The sequence below is a fragment of the Cucurbita maxima genome, unplaced genomic scaffold (assembly GCF_002738345.1).
Source record: "Cucurbita maxima cultivar Rimu unplaced genomic scaffold, Cmax_1.0 Cma_Scf00021, whole genome shotgun sequence".
Classification (NCBI taxonomy): Eukaryota; Viridiplantae; Streptophyta; class Magnoliopsida; order Cucurbitales; family Cucurbitaceae; genus Cucurbita; species Cucurbita maxima.
Genome location: NW_019272037.1, coordinates 938,128 through 957,328, shown reverse-complemented (window position 1 = coordinate 957,328; position 19,201 = coordinate 938,128). Strand labels below are relative to the sequence as shown.

General features: G+C 36.2%; 3 protein-coding genes, 1 long non-coding RNA gene and 1 other non-coding gene across 6 annotated transcripts in view; 3 read left to right on the top strand and 2 right to left on the bottom strand.

Annotated features, from left to right (window-relative positions):
• LOC111495539 (cation-chloride cotransporter 1-like) overlaps positions 1 to 3,585 on the top strand; it is a 20,647-nt gene extending 17,062 nt beyond the window's left edge. For both annotated transcript variants that reach the window (XM_023145618.1, XM_023145619.1), the window contains exons 10-13: positions 29 to 223; positions 604 to 1,004; positions 1,531 to 1,692; positions 2,275 to 3,585. In XM_023145618.1, the coding sequence (XP_023001386.1) occupies positions 29 to 223; positions 604 to 1,004; positions 1,531 to 1,692; positions 2,275 to 3,362 (1,846 nt within the window). In that variant the 3' untranslated portion in view covers positions 3,363 to 3,585. The remainder of the gene's footprint in view (positions 1 to 28; positions 224 to 603; positions 1,005 to 1,530; positions 1,693 to 2,274) is intronic.
• Positions 3,586 to 3,804: 219 nt separating this feature from the next.
• LOC111495622 lies at positions 3,805 to 4,347 on the bottom strand. The gene is made up of 2 exons (XR_002720330.1): positions 4,107 to 4,347; positions 3,805 to 3,913 (listed from the first exon to the last, which is right to left on the bottom strand). It is a non-coding gene; the product is annotated as an uncharacterized LOC111495622 (long non-coding RNA).
• LOC111495866 lies at positions 4,235 to 4,337 on the bottom strand. The gene has a single exon (XR_002720387.1). It is a non-coding gene; the product is annotated as a U6 spliceosomal RNA (small nuclear RNA).
• A 2,808-nt stretch (positions 4,348 to 7,155) lies between the features above and the next one.
• On the top strand, positions 7,156 to 11,775 carry LOC111495525 (cationic amino acid transporter 1-like). Its single transcript, XM_023145598.1, has 4 exons — positions 7,156 to 7,230; positions 7,991 to 8,423; positions 9,908 to 10,681; positions 10,949 to 11,775. The coding sequence occupies exons 2-4, from the start codon at positions 8,003 to 8,005 to the stop codon at positions 11,509 to 11,511; spliced, it is 1,758 nt and encodes a 585-aa protein (XP_023001366.1). The 5' UTR covers positions 7,156 to 7,230; positions 7,991 to 8,002; the 3' UTR covers positions 11,512 to 11,775.
• A 693-nt stretch (positions 11,776 to 12,468) lies between these two features.
• On the top strand, positions 12,469 to 18,495 carry LOC111495324 (30-kDa cleavage and polyadenylation specificity factor 30-like). Its single transcript, XM_023145302.1, has 7 exons — positions 12,469 to 13,028; positions 13,985 to 14,368; positions 15,280 to 15,442; positions 15,547 to 15,657; positions 15,863 to 15,931; positions 17,110 to 17,196; positions 17,353 to 18,495. Exons 1-7 carry the CDS (start codon positions 12,622 to 12,624, stop codon positions 18,253 to 18,255), a joined length of 2,124 nt encoding a protein of 707 aa, XP_023001070.1. The 5' UTR covers positions 12,469 to 12,621; the 3' UTR covers positions 18,256 to 18,495.
• Positions 18,496 to 19,201: the final 706 nt, after the last annotated feature.

Sequence of the window (19,201 nt, the reverse complement as noted above, 5' to 3'; positions counted from 1 at the left end):
TTTTTTTTTTTTTTTTTTTTTTTTGCAGTGCATTGGTTGGTCTTTTTTTCCCTGCTGTGACGGGAATAATGGCTGGTTCTAATAGATCAGCTTCACTGAAGGATACTCAGCGTTCAATTCCTATTGGAACACTGGCTGCAACTCTGACAACAACTGCATTATATCTGGTCTCTGTGTTGTTGTTTGGAGCACTGGCAACTAGAGAGAAATTGTTGACGGATAGGTAAAATATGTCATAATACCAAGTGAAATGATGTAAATGTTAGATCATTGGAAATTCTGAGACATGACTATTTGAGTGGCTTATAGCGAGTGAGGCACTGCATTATCCATTATTTGTTTATTACTATTTGCTAGTGAGTGATTTGGTGGGAAAGATCTCTGACATTGGTCAAATCCTTGAGAATATGTGATAGCTGAAACATTATGTTTTTTTCCTTTAAAAATCATTGTTAGGCATCAGATTCAAAGTTGAAGTATAAATAGAAAGTTGGGCAGTCCTTAGAGATGGGAGGGTGGAATTCGATACTAATACATTATTTATGTAGGCTTCGGTTGAGCAGTTCAGAATATTTCTGTACTGAACCAAAATTTCTTATGTAGGCTTCTTACTGCTACGGTTGCTTGGCCTTTCCCAGCACTTATTTATGTTGGAATTATTTTATCAACCCTTGGAGCTGCCCTTCAGAGTCTGACAGGAGCCCCTCGCTTACTAGCAGCCATAGCCAATGATGATATATTGCCTATTCTAAACTATTTTAAAGTAGCAGATGGCAGTGAGCCATACTTTGCAACCCTCTTTACTGCATTTCTCTGCATCGGATGTGTGATAATTGGGAATCTTGATCTTATCACACCTACCGTAACCATGTTTTTCCTACTTTGTTATGCTGGTGTGAACTTATCCTGCTTCCTTTTGGATCTACTAGACGCTCCCAGTTGGCGTCCACGCTGGAGATTCCATCATTGGAGCCTCTCTCTTCTTGGAGCATCACTTTGTGTAGGTATGCTATACTTTCAAATATGTAGTGAGTGATTTTTTAGAATCAAGTGCTTTTATTGTTTAGTTTTTCTGATTTTAGCTCAGAAACTTTCTATTTTGTTCCATTACTTGAAATCTCAGAGTACCTATTTGGCGCACTACTCTACAAAAAGTAGCTATAATAAGGAGAAATCTCTTAGCGTTTTTTTTTTCCCATTTTATCTACGTGCGTACAATTGCTAATAAATTCAATGATGAATAGCATTATAATTCGTGCAACATATTCAACAATTTCTTGTATGTTCTACTTGTTATGAATGAAAAATAAGGTAATATTTTTCTTTCTGATGTTTCTATTGGACACGTGACTAACAAAATCTAAGGTTCGAAATATTTGCATCAACTAACTGTTATTTATTGGACATGAGATACGTTTTGCTAGTTGTTAGAACCATTTATTTGCCTGTCATCTCCTGCATGGCTCTCTCTATCTCTCCCTCCGAACCAATATGAGTTGTCCTTTACTCAATTTCTTTCTTTGTTTACAGTGATAATGTTCTTGATCTCGTGGTCATTCACGATAGTGTCTCTAGCTCTTGCAAGCCTTCTATATTATTATGTATGCCTTAGAGGTAAGGCTGGGGACTGGGGTGATGGTTTCAAGAGTGCATATTTCCAACTTGCTCTTCGCAGTCTTCGTTCGCTTGGAGGTGAGCATAATACCTATAAACACTATCTTGACTATAGTTTTTGGGTCATTTGCTTTATGGTGGTGTTTTTGGTTTCATTTAATTTGGATGTTCATTCTATAACTTGTTCTGTCGTGGAGGACCATTTGCACTGTTATAGATACGTTCGGTTATTAACTTTGTAATTACTGATTGTGGAAAGGCAGTGGGAAGGGGTATGGTAACCTGAATTCTTTTTAAGGATTTTTTTCCCTGCATGCTTTCACTTTGTTATAGAGCTTTGTATCTGCTTTAACTATGGGGACTTCACTAGGTCTTAGACCAGGAATTTGGCTTACCAATCATGTTAAAGTTTAGTAGAATTTGGCCTACCATTAATGTTAATGTTCCAACTCCTAGGAATTCGTAATGCTTGGTTTGTCCAAGGTTAACAGTTTTCTCTTTTTATCCTGGGAGTCATACAGGACGTGCCTTTCTTTTTTCTTCTCCTTCGTTGTTTGCGAGTTTGATGACTCGTTCGCTATCTTTGGCTTACATATGAGTGGATGTACTGCTGTAGATGTTTGTTACTGTTGTTAATATAGCAGTATATTTATATTACAGCTAGCCAAGTCCACCCAAAGAATTGGTATCCCATTCCCTTGATATTTTGCCGGCCATGGGGAAAGCTGCCAGAAAATGTACCCTGTCACCCTAAACTTGCAGATTTTGCAAACTGCATGAAGAAAAAAGGCCGTGGAATGTCCATATTTGTCTCCATTCTAGATGGAGATTACCATGAACGGGTTGAAGATGCAAAAGCTGCCTGCAAGCAGCTTGCTACATATATTGATTACAAACGCTGTGAAGGTGTGGCAGAGATTGTTGTGGCTCCCACAATGTCTGAAGGTTTCAGGGGGATCGTTCAGACGATGGGTCTCGGAAATCTCAAGCCAAATATTGTAGTGATGCGATATCCAGAAATATGGCGTCGTGAAAATCTAATAGAAATTCCGACTACTTTTGTTGGAATAATTAATGACTGCATTGATGCTAACAAAGCAGTTGTCATTGTTAAGGGTCTGGATGAATGGCCTAATGAATTTCAGAGGCAGTATGGAACTATCGACTTGTACTGGATTGTGAGAGATGGTGGTCTTATGCTTCTCCTCTCTCAGCTTCTCCTTACAAAGGAGACCTTTGAAAGCTGTAAGATTCAGGTGTTCTGCATTGCAGAGGAGGATTCCGACGCGGAGGGCCTCAAAGCTGATGTCAAAAAGTTTTTGTATGATCTTCGGATGCAAGCTGAGGTGATCGTTATAACGATAAAATCATGGGACACACAAGTGGAGGGCGCGCAACCAGACGAATCAATGGAAGCCTTCACTGCTGCTCAAGGGAGGATTGCTAGTTATTTAGGTGAAATGAAGGCAGCAGCTAAGAGCAGAGGTACCACACTCATGGCTGATGGGAAGCCTGTCAGTGTGAATGAGCAGCAGGTTGGGAAGTTTCTAAATACAACTCTCAAGTTGAACTCAACAATTCTGAGATACTCGAGGATGGCTGCTGTCGTGCTCGTTAGCCTCCCGCCACCTCCTGTCGACCATCCCGCATACTTCTATATGGAGTACTTGGATTTGTTGGTTGAGAACGTGCCTCGGCTCTTGATCGTTAGAGGATACCGCAGAGACGTTGTAACTTTGTTCACTTAGGTTTCAGTTTCTTTCTTACTTCAGTGTTAATTCCTTGCTTGCTGTTCATATTGACTTCCATTTTTACCTTTTTTTACCTTTTCTTTTCTTCCAAAGTCTTGTAGCATTTTAGATTACAATCATTCTTTGTACTATCCATCACAGGTCTTCTTTTTCAGCTTTATATTACCATATTAGTCTCAGAAATTTTGAAATTAAATAGCCATTTTCGAGATGCAATTAACCTTTTGTAAGACTTTTATGCTATCAGACATTAGCTATTGAATCCGACATTTGTTATTGAATTTGTACTTAAAAGTTCCCAAGGATTTCATTTCTCACTTTTTATTACTCTCTATTGGGTATTCTTCTTTATGACTCGAACTCGACCAACTCGAATTATCTAACCCAAACCATAAAAGTTGGGTTGGATTAATTCATAACATACCAACAAGAATCAAGCGGAACACAGAACAGCAAAGAGTTGGCTCGATTGAACACTGAGAAACTATATCATGAATGAATCCCTAAGTCGTAGGAAAAGAAAATGATAAAGCACCAAAATCAAACTCCTGCAAAGCAACCAGCGCTCATAGATAGTTCAAATCAGGAAGGGAGACGTAACCCTAATGCAGGAATTCAAGCTTTTCCGCACCGAAATCAGTTGTTTCGGACAAAATTGCTAGAAAACAAGCTTATGCATGCAACATGAAAGTAGAAAAATTTGGAAAACCCAAAAATAAATAGAAACCGATGAATACTTACGGTGTCGGAAGAAGACGACGACCAAGAAGGAAGCCATGGAAACTGCGAGCTCTCCACGGCCAGAGGAGAAAACGATAAATCTGGGAGGGGTAAGATCGTAAAGTCACAGCAATTCGTAATTTAGAAAAAAAAATTTGGACCATTTCTCGATTTGTGCGTGTCATCCTTGCGCAGGGGCCATGCTAATCTTCTCTGTATCGTTCCAATTTTATCGGATGTCCCCGAAGGGACGACCTAATGCTACCGCCTGCGCTATATAAACACTCAATATATTTGAAACTAAGCGATGTGGGATAGTAAGAGATTGGGCCGTGCATAGGCCCATATTAATTGTTATTTATTACGAATATTTATTTTCTTTGTTCATTTACAGGTCGAAAGGCATTAAAAATGGAACATTTTATTTATGCTCTGTTTGCGATAAATTACTTCAAATTTCATAAATTTTTTTTAAATAATTACATATTCCATAGCTTTTTAAAAAAAATAATTACAAATTTCCTCTATTTTTGAGATCCCACGTCGGCTAAATTAGTGAATGATCATGGGTTTATAACTGAGAAATACTAACTCCATTGGAATGAGTCATTTTCAGGAAGCCCAAAGCAAAGACATGAGAGCTTATATTCAAAGTGGACAATATCATATCATTGTGGAGAGTCATGTTCATCTAATACGTCATACTTAACATCATGAAAGCGGTAAAATTGAATAATGTACTAAACCATAAAATTTTCGATTTTCGAAGCTTAGCTATCATAAACCTATGTCAATTAGGCTCCTAAACCCGATTACTAATAAATTTATGTATTTCTTTATTAAAAGTATTCTCTTCCCTTATTGTTGACTTTCATATTCTCAATTTTAAACCCCGAATCAAATTTCGTCATATTATTTCTTGAATAATTTCAATTTTTATTAAATTATGTAAAAAAAAAAATTAATTAATTAATAATGTATTTTTTTTTTTAATTTTCTTCTTTTAAAAAATATAATAGTCCTACCAGTCAATTTTAACGTTTTCTAACGGTCCTGCATAATTTTAAAAATATTAAAATATTAAATATCAAATTGAAATTTTTAATTATGGAAAAGAAATGGCTTTAGATAAGGTCAAAGCTTTTATTTTATTTTATTTTATTTTATTAATTATAAATATTGTAACTAAACTGAGGTCATTTTTTAATTTTAAAAAAGGGAGGGCTTGAAATAAGTCAACTAGGGATTTTATTATTACTTTTTAAAGACTCATCCCAGGGACTATGGGGAATGCATGTGTTTATATATATGTATGTATATAGCATGCATTTATTTAATTTAATAAGAAGTTAATATAAATAAGCATTTACCCAACGCCATTTTAAGGTCATTTAAGATATAATTTATTGATCGTAAGTTGAAACAATATTTTGCCAACTAACATTACTTATACATTTGTGTCTCTCGGTATGGTCAACATCTAGTGTTTTTTCAGTAATGTAAAGCCCTCAGACCGCGTATTTTTTTGAACGAGGCCCTCTGTAACACGACAAATCTAGTCTTTTAAATATTTTTTATTTAAATTATATATATATTATATTATGTATTTAATACACATTAATTTTTTAAATATTTAATATATCAAATACAATTTAAAAAATTATCTTTTATATTAGTTATATAATATATTAAACAACGCTCCAAATTATTAATTTTTTTTCATTTAATTTATGAAATATTAAGACCACAAATTTATAATTTAGTTATAGAATTGAACTAAAAATATATATGATAATACAAAGGGAAGGAATTGTTATGTCTACATAATATCATTCTCAATTTTTCAAAAAAAAAAAAATATATATGTTTATAATTTCCAAATTCATTTTTAAATCTAGTTGCAAATAAAGGTGTATATGAGTTAGATTGGAAAAATATTTTGGACCAATTCGAAATTTTAGATTAGTTGAGTTGATGACACGAGTATCTCGAACAGAGTTCACAACAAAACCCTTATTTTTGGGTTAGATGGGTTGTCCGGTTACTCTTTTTTAATTTTTTAAAAACTCATATTTATCCAATAACTAAAATTCTAATGTCACAACACATCACTAACATCGTAAAAATATTCATTTTCATAATAATTTTAAAAGTAACGTAGTTGGTCGGGTTGACTCGATCAAAAATATGTAAATTCCTTAACTTGGACAGTCCAAGTTGATTGAGTTATCGTAGGATATGAACCTCCCGAGTTTCAAAAATATTTTTAGTTTAAAATTTTTTTAAAATTTCAGTTTTTTAAAATCGTAATTTTTTATTATTTAATTTTTTCAAATAAAATATTAATGAAAATAAGGTAATTTTTTAAGTTACAATATTTTTTTGGTATTCATTTATTACTTATTTTCCATAAATAATGAATTTATATTTGTTTTACGTTTATAATAAAGTTCAATTAACTTAGTTGTATGATAGGGACCTAATTAGATCTTAATTAATATCACATTTACTAAATTAATTTTATAAAATAGTCATAAACTCATTAATTTCAACTCTCGTGAATAGGCCTATCCAAATTAATATTAAATTAAGTTTAATTATTGCACAAATTATTATAATTTCAGAAATAAAAATTGATTTTTTTTTTTTTTTCTGGAGCAGTTAAATTAAAAATTAGAAACTAAATCAGGAAATTGAGAGGGTGAAAATTTATTTAAATTCAATTTTTTAAATAGAAACTTTGATTTTGGTTGGACGACAATAGTCTGAAAAAGTCGATAATCCAAAGCGATTTCAAAGGCAAAGGACTCGAGTCAGTCCGATTTGGAGATACGACGTGTCGTATATTCCCTTTTAACTGCTTTAGTAAAACGTGAATCTTCTTAAAATGATTAAATTTAGAAACCTCAGCTACCCAAATGTGACCGTACCATTAACCGCCAGGTGGCAGTTCGTTGTCAAATTCCGGAGTCTGAAACCATAGTGTACCGGCTGTCGTCGGTCGTTTCTCCTTCTTTCTTCCGGTCTTCTAACTTTATAACCCATTTTCCCTCTCTTCCGTCTTCCCGCCTTGACTTAAGCACTCTCTCTTCCCCTTCTTTTATTATCCGGTCGCCTGAGTTCTCTCACCTCTCGTCGTCGCCAGGTCAGTTTTTCTTCTCCTTCTCTCTCGGAATCTGTGAGTTGATTTTTGTTTTTAAAATGTTTGAAAATGTGAAGCTCTGTGAAATGGCGATGGCGATTGCGGTTTTTGTTGTTGTTTTTGTTTTTGCACGGAACAGTGATAATGCGACTTGAATCGTCTCATATTCGAATTTGAGTCTTTCTGGCGGATTTTGAAATGCTTGTATCTCCATTAACAGAGCTTGTTTTGATTTTGCTGTGTTTTCGCCGACTTGAATGCTTCATAATTTTTTTGTGATTTTGATTTTGCTGTGTTTTCGGCGACTTAAATGCTTCATAATTTTTTTGTGATTTTGACCTCTTCTGTTATATAGGTTTCAATTTCATTTCGATTAGGTTTAGATCTCATTCTGGTTCCTGCATTGTTTATGATTTTGATTCTGTGCAAATGTAAATGATTCTAAATCGATTCTCTTCATTTAGATATCAGCGTTTTCCTAATTGTGGAAATGGTTTTCAAGTAGAACTCAAATGGATAGAAGTTGAAATTGGAGTTTACTGGAATTAAGTTGATTTGTGTTTTCAAAATGTTGATCGTTTTTTAAGACGAAGCCCCAATTACAGGGGCAAAACTGAGATTTAATCTTAAACCATTATTTATCAGGCTTATGCATTTTCTTGGTAAACAAACACAATGAGGCAGAGCTGATATTACTTATTTCTCTCTTAATTTGGGGGAATTTCATTTTCTGAACTTCTTTGTTTTTGGTTGACTGTTTCAGTGAGAAATAAGAATGGAGCAACCGAACAGTAACGCCGGTGACGACCAAGGGATCAGAAGAAGATCCTGTGGCTGCACGAAGGAAGATTTTCTTCCAGAGGAGTCGTTTAAGAGTTGGGGGAATTATACAAAAGCGCTGAAGGCGACGCCAGCTCGCCTCTTGGACCGGCTCATGGCCCGGTCGGCCGAGCATACCGAGCTTGTCGAGATGAAGGCTCAAAGCCAGCACGAGATGAAGAAGAGCCTCACGTGGTGGGACCTCATGTGGTTCGGCGTCGGTGCCGTCATCGGCGCCGGAATATTTGTCCTCACAGGTCTCGAGACTAGGAGACACGCCGGCCCCGCCGTCGTCTTGTCTTACATAATCTCCGGTGTCTCCGCCATGCTTTCCGTCTTCTGTTACACTGAGTTTGCCATCGAGATTCCAGCCGCCGGTACGTGCTTCTTTCCAAACCTATCTCTCACATGCTTCACATCGTAATAAAATTAATCTAAATGTCCAATAATTTTATTTAAATCGTTTTTGAGTTTTTTAAATTATGAATAATATATAATAACTCACGAGTGAAATATGAGGGTCATATTCTCATTTATTATTTATTAAATTAAAAAAATATTCTAAAATTCCATTTATACCCCTATGTCCCTAGTTTTCCAAATATTACATTTTTATTATCCCCAAAACTTCTCTTTTGCCCTTTTTAACCTTAACTTTTAGCTAAGTTGTGAGTTTAGATCAGATTTTATCAATTTTTACTCTCAAGTTTTTCAATAATGTTCAATTTTAGTCTTTTTGTTTATTCTTATTTATTAATTTATTTTTTTTAAAAAAATTATAATTAATATAGTTTCTATGAATTTTGTCACTAGCTCTGGATTAAATGTGTAAAATATAAAATCTAGAGATCAATTGAAAGCTAAACTTCAGGGAAAAAAAAGATAATATTTTGAAATTAAAAGTCTGAAAGGAAAATACACAAAATTGTAGGCACTAAAAATGTATTTTCAAAAGAAAATCTTGAATTTCGGAAGAATAAATTGATAAAATTTCATCCACTTTTTCATTATTTTGATTTGATTTTAAATGAAGTCAAATAGAATTAATTATAAATAATGGTCTAAATTTGAAATCTTAGACCTCATTTAATAAATTTGTTTGGGTTTTAAAAGTGGGCTTCTTTTCATACCGTTTTATACAATTTATCAATGTCAAGGATTTGTGTGAATTCTTAACCAAATTTCAAAGATATATATAATTATTATAAAAAGTAGACAAAGAAAAGAAAAAATAAATAGAGCTTGTAAGCCTAAATTTTAAAAAAACTAAAAAAAATAAATGACTATGAAATGGAATATTAATATTTAAACTATTACCGTTATTGGTTTCAAACTATAATTTATACAACTGTCAAATAAGTTTGAGAAAAATAATTTTAAAGATAAGGTAGAAGGTCCTTTTCAGGTCTGCTGAAATTTCCTTAATAAATAATGCTAACATGATAGCACATGTGGCAGGTTTCTAGAGATAGAGATACATAAGATAGTGTGACATTTTAAATAATTTAACTTTTATCCAACTTCAAATAAATAATATAAATTTACTTTGTTGATAGCTGTTATTATTATTATTGCTTTGAGAAGGGAAATTAATTAATCAATGAATATACAAAATACACAAAGTTGGGTTCTTGAAACAATCGGTTGTGATTTAAATTTGATTGGGATGACTGTTTCATTGGTTTTATGTTGTTTATCGTATTATTTAATTTATAAACTTTAATTAGTATTTTGATAAATCTTTTTATCTTTTTTTAAAACGGTAAAGCATTGAACTTTCAATAACTTTGTTCATGTTTGGCCATTTACTGGCATGAATCAATTTAAATAACTTTTTACTATGATATCATTTTCTTTTTAGGTGGATCATTTGCCTATCTAAGGGTAGAACTAGGCGATTTCGTGGCATTCGTCGCTGCTGGCAACATTCTTCTTGAATATGTTATCGGTGGCGCTGCTGTAGCCCGTTCATGGACGTCATACTTTGCCACCCTCTGCAACCACCAACCAAATGATTTCCGCATCCATGTCTCTGTTTTAGCTGAAAACTACAACCGGCTAGACCCCATTGCCGTCGTCCTCAGTATCGTCATTTGTGGGTTTGCAGTGGCGAGCACTAAAGGCTCCTCCCGCCTCAACTACGTTGCCTCCATTTTACACATTACCGTGATTGTTTTCATCATCATTGCCGGGCTGACGAAAGCCAACCCCAAAAACTTAACTCCCTTTGCCCCCTTTGGCCCTCGCGGCATCTTCGTAGCTTCTGCCGTCTTGTTCTTCTCATACGTTGGATTTGATGCGGTTTCGACATTGGCAGAGGAGACTAAGAACCCGTCTAGAGATATTCCTATTGGTCTTGTTGCATCCATGGTGATCATCACTTTAGCCTATTGTATTCTTGCGGCTACCCTCTGCCTCATGCAGCCTTACCAGAAGATTGATGAAGACGCACCATTTGCAATGGCTTTTGAAGCCGTTGGATGGGGTTGGGCTAAGTACATTGTTGCTCTGGGTGCTATAAAAGGCATGACCACTGTTCTGTTAGTCAGTGCAGTTGGTCAGGCACGGTATCTCACGCACATTGCCAGGACCCACATGGTCTCCCCCTGGTTTGCCAAAGTCAATGAAAGAACTGGTATGGTTGCTAATAGTACTATTTATCTCAACTAAATGTTTTTAACTTCTGATTGTAGCTGACTTACTAATTTATAAGCAGTCTTTGTGCCCCACTACTTTCTAGGATTGATGTGGTTAGAAGCTTACCATCTATCGTATGCTTGTAGGGTACTCTGAAGTCCGTTAGACGCCATATTAAAAGTTTTGAAGTCTTTTAAATATATGAGTCGATAAGTTCTATTAGACTCAACATCATACTGATGTTCGCGTTTAATTTTCTGAACAGGAACTCCAGTGAACGCAACAGCATCAATGCTGGCTGCAACAGCATTGATTGCCTTCTTCACACCCTTGGAGATAATCTCAAACCTTCTCTCAATTTCCACCCTCTTCATCTTCATGCTGGTAGCCGTTGCCCTTATCGTCCGACGCTACTATGTCAGCAGCGAAACAACGTCGTCCAACAGAAAAAAGCTTATAATCTACTTGGTTCTGATAATGGGATCTTCAACCGCAACTGCCGTTTACTGGGCCACAAGCGATGAGTGGATCGGCTTCGCAGTAACCACTCCGATATGGTTCCTCTCAACTCTAGCCCTATGGATCAGCGTCCCACAAGCCAAGAAGCCACGGGTGTGGGGCGTGCCACTGGTCCCATGGGTGCCTTCAATATCCATCGCCATAAACTTTTTCCTTCTCGGGTCCATCGACGCAGCTTCATTTGAAAGGTTTGCAATCTGGACTGGAATTCTATTGGTTTACTATTTCTTGCTTGGATTGCACGCTTCTTACGACACTGCCATGGAATCGAAGATCCAAGCAGCAGAAGAAAGTAATAGCAGTGTGTGAATGGGAATCCAAAGAATATAGAAATCGGGACTAATTCGGATTTATGAAAGGGATCTCATCTTGTTGGTTAGTAGAGGTAAAATTTATACTGTATTGGTTGGTTGGTTGGTTGGTTGGTTTAGTGATGGTTGGTGTGTTGTTGATATCCGTTTGAAAATGTGAGTTTATTGTTATTTTGAAAGTGGGTAGTGTTCTAAGATCAGTTATGTATACTTTTGATGCTAAACTCATCATTAATCTCAACTTTACACATTTTGGGAATTTCCAATTTAGATTTGGGTAGATTTATTGAAACATATTCATTGTTAATATTTTTATTTATGAACTACCAATTTTTTTTTTTGTATTCATTGTTATTATTTTTATTTATAGTTCAATATTGGTTTCAACTTTTTCCTTTTTCGTGGGACATTTAATGTCCATATAATCCAAACAATCAAAACTATTCTAGTTGAGTGACTTTTTAGTACTTATCTTTGAAAATAAGAGACAAATGTTCACAATTACATCGACTCAAAATATCTAAACTACCCAACTGCGAGACTTGTGTGACTTTGACAAATGTTCAGATCGACTTGACTATCCAGCTCAAAGGGTTGGATGACTTTTTCGTGCTTGTCCTAGAAAATAAGAGATAAATGTTCACTAGAACAATCCAAATTACCCAGCTCAAACTGTAAGGGTTGGATGACGTTTTCGTCCTTGTATTTGGAAATAAGAGACAAATGCTCAGATCGACCCGAACAATCCAAACTACCCAACTCAAATTATAACGGTAGGGTGACTTTTTGTGCTTGTCCGATCAAATTTTAGCTATTAACGGAAATGTAATGTACTAGATTAGGTCAGAAATTTAGAATTTATAAATAAAGATATTGTCACATAAAAATAGTCATCTTACCAAGAAACGCACCCCGTAAGGTAAAAAAGATCCCAATGGTAGAAAAAGTAAATAAAACTGAAATTCTTCGTCTCTTTCACTGTCTAATGAAAAACCCATATACCTGCAACTCCCTTCAAGTTCGTTACTACTACTCTCCAGTCTCTGCTTCTTGATTTGAGCTATGATCTTCTGCAGAACCCTAATTCGGTAAAGATTTCCCTTTCATAATGGAGGATTCGGAGGGCGTTCTCAGCTTCGATTTCGAGGGCGGCCTCGATGCCGGCCCCACTAACCCCGCCGCCACCTCCTCCTTGCCCATAATCCAGTCAGATTCTTCTTTCCTCCCCGCCGCTTCCGCCGTCTCCAACTCCGTTGTCGGCGCCGTCGGTCCTGCTGTTACAGCTGATGCTCCTGGCGCCCCAACCGGCAACGTCGGAAATCGGAGGAGCTTCCGGCAAACGGTTTGCCGTCATTGGCTTCGAAGCCTCTGTATGAAGGGTGACGCCTGTGGCTTCCTTCACCAGTATGATAAGTCTCGGATGCCCATTTGCCGGTTCTTCCGTCTCTATGGCGAGTGCCGTGAGCAGGATTGCGTGTACAAACATACCAATGAAGATATTAAGGAGTGTAATATGTACGTCTTGGAACTTGGAATTCAATTTATGTCTTTTATTTGTTGGCTCTTTGTCAGATTTACATTCTTGGTTCTTTAATTTCTTTGTATTCTTTAAATAGGAGGTGATCAATCTCTGCTCTTATCGTTTATGCCCTTCTTCTTAATCCCTAGTTGTTGAATTTATTAGTATCATATGCAGTTCTTAGATTTTAGACTGGGGATTTTTTGCCCTTCATCTTTAATATATGTAATTTTGCAAACAAAATCTACATTCTCACATGAGTATACAAAAGAGCATCAAGATTGCAAATGAAGTACAGTTGCATAAGTCGTTGGCACTACGAACAGAAACTTATCCAAATCACAAGCCTCCTTCCTATCTCTTTCCTTTCTTGGTTACTCTAGAATTCCCTTTTAACCATAAAGCTCACGAGATGGCCTTAGCTTCATTAATCCATAGAGTTTCAAGCCTTTTCTTTAAAGTTTTTGCCACCCAACAACTGTGTCATTATTCTTTTAGTGGAACTATCAAGGACCTGTGAAAAGGACCCAAGAGAGAAAAATAAAGAAATGGAGTATCCCTACACCACTACTATATGAGCAAAGTAATAGTAGGTAGTGTTGGACCTTGTTTGAATGCATACTTCTTTTATTGTGTTTTCCCTCCATCAATGAAATTAATGATTCCTCTAAGGATATTTAAGTTTTAAGTTTATGCATGTGTATGGCTGCAATAAGAACATAACTAATACATGTAGAATTGATGTTATAGTTAGATATATTTATGGTGCTAGATCTTGTGAAGTCCTCATTCAAGTTTTTACACAATGATTCCCTGGTTTTACTTGGACGACATTTATTGCATTAACATAATCTTTTAAGTTAATTTCTGCAATACATCTTTTTGGACCGATTTTTGTTCTTTAAAAAACATTGGATGTTATACATCTGACGCCTAAACACTTTAACTGCAGGTACAAGTTTGGTTTCTGTCCAAATGGTTCTGATTGTCGATATAGGCACGCAAAGCTGCCTGGACCTCCACCTCCAGTGGAAGAAATCCTTCAGAAAATACAGCAATTAGGTTCATACAATTATGGTTCCTCAAACAAATTCTTTTCACAACGTGGAGTTGGCTTATCCCAACAGAATGAAAAATCTCAGATTCCTCAGGGTCCGGCCCCTGTTACTCAAGGAGTTTTAGGAAACCCTTCTGCAGCAGAATCTGCTGATGTCCAACAGCCGCAAGCTCAACAGACTGCACAACAAACCAGCCAGACTCAGACACAAGGTCTTTCTAATGGCCAGCCCAATCAACTAAACACAACTGCAACGTCTTTGCCTCCAGGAATATCTAGGTGTGTCTGATGCGACCTGAAGTCTTTTTGCATATTACTTCAACGCAGTTTTTGTATCATATGGAAACAGTGTTGCAGAGATTTGTTAATTAACCTTCAGCACTATCATATTTGTGATTTTGTTTGGTTACTTTAAGCCGTAGTAGTCAACATTGTTTTTCTTCCTATTAATTTGTAGTCCTTGTACCACAAGAATCTTTAGTTAGAATGGGATTCCAACTTAGTTCCTTTTAAAATTTTGAGAAGAATTGCTCCTTTGGTAAGCACAATACGAGCTGCCTTTGGGCTTGGTGCTTGGTGAAGGGTATCATTTTTTCCCTCAATATCAGAAAACTTGCTTTCATTGGGAAGAAACGCAAGAATATAGAAGGGCATGGATGGTATCATCCTAAGGTATTAATTATTTTACCAGTTCTGTATCAAGCTATTGAATTCTATGCCTAAGCTTCATTACCATGTGCTCATGTTCCATTTCAATTCATCTCATGTCAATTGCCAAGTGTCAAGAAACTACTTTCCTCAACACTTTGTTGGTTCTATTATTGATTGGCTAGAATCTATTGGCTCATAGCTCATACTCTGTTATGTTAGGGTCTCATTAAATCTGTGGTTTGACACTTCTTGCAGACCTTTTTGATTTAGTTTGCTTTAATACTTGAAGTTTATGTAGTCTCTCCAGCTTTATAATTATACCCCCTTTGTAATTTATGCTAGGTAGAGTTGTTTTCTGTAGAACTTTATTAGCAAGGGGGATACCCTATTTTGGTTCTGTAACCTTTTCCATTCATCTTCTGATAAAGACAAGTGGTTACCCATTCTTAATATAATTTTGAAAAAAGAAAAAAAAAGCTCAGACTCTTACATGAACCTTTTAAATACTCTGAATGTCCTAATTTATTTTTGAAAATTAGGTACTTTATTGTTAAAAGTTGCAACCGAGAGAATTTGGAATTATCTGTACAACAAGGGGTATGGGCAACTCAAAGAAGCAATGAAGCCAAACTTAATGAAGCTTTTGATTCTGCTGATAATGTTATTTTGATTTTCTCAGTCAATCGGACTCGGCATTTTCAGGTGCTAATCATTCACATTGTGTTTGTGTACGACACTACTTGGTCATTGAGGATCGATGTGTGTTTGTTTGAGATAATCATACTGATTTAGCAATTGCTGCTTAGGGTTGTGCAAAGATGATGACCAGAATTGGTGGATCTGTCAGTGGAGGCAATTGGAAATATGCACATGGAACTGCACATTATGGGCAAAACTTTTCACTCAAATGGCTGAAGGTTTCATTTTTTTAGATCTATAGTTTTATGCAAAAAGTATTGTCTGTATTTTCTATGATACCTGGAAGCTAGCTAAAATCTGAATTTGACAAATGCATGATAAAGCTTAGAGGTCAATCTAAATTATGTTGTGAAGGATGATTTTGTTGCTGTCGATTTGAGTCCTGTATGATGCGATGAATAATTTTGACTTTGTTACTTGCAGTTATGTGAACTATCCTTCCAGAAAACTCGTCATTTGAGGAATCCATATAATGAAAACTTACCAGTAAAGGTATAGAATCCCAAGCTTGATGAAGAAAGATTTCTATTTATATTAACATCTGCAGATGTTTTTGGATGCTTCTACTTTCACTTGTGTTGTGAACTCTTGAAAATATTTCCCACTTCTTTTATTTCTTATGTTTATTATTATTATATTGTTCTGCACCTTCTGGTGATAAGAGATATTACTGATCTTGTTGAAATCAAATTATCTGAGCATTCTTAAGAACTTGCAATCTTGTGGATGAAAGTTTGTTCTTCTTTATTTTTCCAAGCTTTCTCTAGGATTTAGTTTCAAGGAAGTTACTAGAAATGACACTCTACCTCATGTAGACCATGCGATCTTTATTTTACTTAATCTTACAGGAATCATTTAACAGAAAGGGCTAACATGATTGATACAATCATGAGGGATGGAAAATCCTGATTGTCCTCGCTCTTTAACTTGAGAGCATGAATTTTGTCAAGAATTTGAGAAAAGCACAGTAGGCAGCAATAGACTAACATTAGACTGTCAGAACCATTGCAAGTAATGCAAACTTCATTTTCCTGCTAAAATAGCCACCACTTCATGAATTCTTTCCTTGACTGCAATTAAAAACGTTGGCGCAAACATGATAGACTTAAATAAAGGCTTGAACCCAACAAAAACATGAAATGATTCCAATGGAATCTTGAACATGTATGCTGATCCATTCAGAATGCAGAACAGCAGCCGTAATTCTAGGGGGCATTGTACCTCCGCCCATCATCCTTGTTCACTAGTCTTTGTGTTGTTTCTAAGTTACTGTGCTGTTGCTTGTTTTACTGTATCCTCTATTAGTTTTACTGCTCTTCTGTTAATCCTAGTTACTTCTTTGGGTTGGCAAGTCTGTTGAGTTGGTTCAATGTTGTTATCAAAAGACATTTTTGTAAAGAATACTTCAAGATTTCTCCAAGAGCAGTGTTGCACTATTCAGATTGCTAATGTGGCCGGGTAGAGTTTAGCATCGCGTTTATCTTGTAATATCTGTTTAATTGGCACCCTGTTTCTGCTCATTGCTTTGATTTGTTTCCTGTCGACCATCCATGTTCGTGGAGGATAATTGTTTGAAGAAGATATTTCTTACTTCATATCCTGTTCTGCAATCAGTGGTAGCATTGGATACTAATTGAGCCATCATTTTTCTCGTATTCTTACAAGTGTAGATCAGTAGAGACTGCCAAGAGCTAGAGCCCTCTATTGGTGAGCAGCTGGCTTCTTTGCTTTATCTTGAGCCAGATGGTGAACTCATGGTATGCTAACTTTGAAATACATTCCCATGACAAAATAAGGATTACATATGCAAGCAGGCGAGGAAGAAGATGAAATTTGAGGAAGTGATAATGGCAGTTTCAGAATTTAGCTCTAGATGAATTTCCTTAGTTTATTTTTGTTACTTTTGTGATCAGGCCGTCTCAGTAGCAGCAGAATTAAAACGAGAAGAGGAGAAAGCTAGGGGAGTTAATCCTGGCAGTGGAAGTGAGAACCCAGATATTGTCCCGTTCGAGGATAACGAAGAAGAGGAAGAGGAAGACAGTGAAGAGGAGGAGGAGGAGGAGAGCCTTGGCCAGTCCGTTGGTTTACCAGCTCAGGGCAGAGGAAGGGGCAGGGGAATCATGTGGCCTCCACATATGCCAATGGGACGTGGTCCTAGACCCTTTCATGGAATGCCGGGTTTTCCACCTGGGATGATGGGTCCGGATGGGCTGCCTTATGGTCCTGTTACACCTGACGGATTTCCCATGCCTGACATGTTTGGTATGGCTCCTCGTGGCTTTGGTCCATACGGTCCTAGGTTTCCCGGTGATTTTATGAGTCCCCCAGCTGCTATGATGTTCCGTGGACGACCTTCTCAACCTGGGGTCATGTTCCCTCCTGGTGGATTTGGGATGATGATGGGTCAAGGACGTGGTCCCTTTATGGGTGGGATGGGGGTTCCTGGTCCTAACCCAGCTCGACCTGGTCGTCCTATGGGTGTGTCTCCGTTGTATCCACCTCCTGCATTACCATCATCTCAAAACATCAATCGAGCTGTTAAGAGGGACCAAAGGGGACCGGGTAGTGATCGGAATGATAGATATATTACGGGTCCAGACCAAAACAAGGGCCAGGAGATGCCTAGACATGATGAAGAAATGCAATATAAGCAGGCAAAAACTTATCCTGATGAGCAATATGGGATAGGAACCACCTCTAGGAATGAAGAAAGTGAAAGTGAGGACGAGGCACCTCGACGATCGAGGCATGGAGAAGGGAAGAAGAAGCGGAGAGGCTCAGAAGGAGGAGATGCAACTGCAATCTCTGATCAGTGATTACTTGTAGTTAGTTACATCCGACCTGGGACGTCTTCCTGCTTAGGAGAGACATCGTTGAACTTGATGTTGTTGTTGTAAGTTCTAAAACTGGAGTACTCATTTTTCTCTCTTTTCATTTTACACCTTCCATTTTAGGTAACTTTTTGTGAGCAGAGTCATAATTCATACAATGATTTACAAATCTGTAAAAGAACTTTCAGGTAATGGGAAGAATATCATAAAGTCGATATTGGATGATGTGAAGGTGTTATGTCTTCCCCTCGCCCCTCCATATGTGCTATGTCTAATGCCAAGTTCTTTCCATCTCTGGTGGATATATTTTACTTTTGATCTGCTTTACCCATCTACTAGACAGATGGGAGAAATGGAAAGATAGCTTCTAAAGCATAGATTTTGTTTGTTTTTGGGATCGAAGAGTCAATTACGAATTTTTCATGCTCATGATTTGAAATTCAGATTCCGCACTTGATGGTACATTTTCTGTGACATAACTATGTTTATCTACTTATCTTGAATTGTTTTTAAGAATGAAGACTATTTCTATAGATTAATAATTACGTTACGTTCATCTACTTATCTTGAATTATTTTTAAGAATGAAGACTATCTCGATTAATAAATTACGTTACGTTTATCTACTTATCTTGAATTATTTTTAAGAATGAAGACTATCTCTATAGATTAATAATTACGTTACCTACTAGTCTTCAACTATTTTACAAGTAAAAACTATTCCCACATTTAGCATGTTTTTTTTTTTCATTGCACTTCTTAAATTTTCTTGTAAGTTATACCCGGTATAAGAAAACAGAATTTCTATTCTATTTATCAATTTTTTGTTAAATTTTATTTTTTTTTTCTTTAAGATAATTCCAAGGATTATCCAATTCATCAAAAAAAAAAAAAAAAAAAAAAAAAAAAAAAAAAAAAAAAAAAAAAAAAAA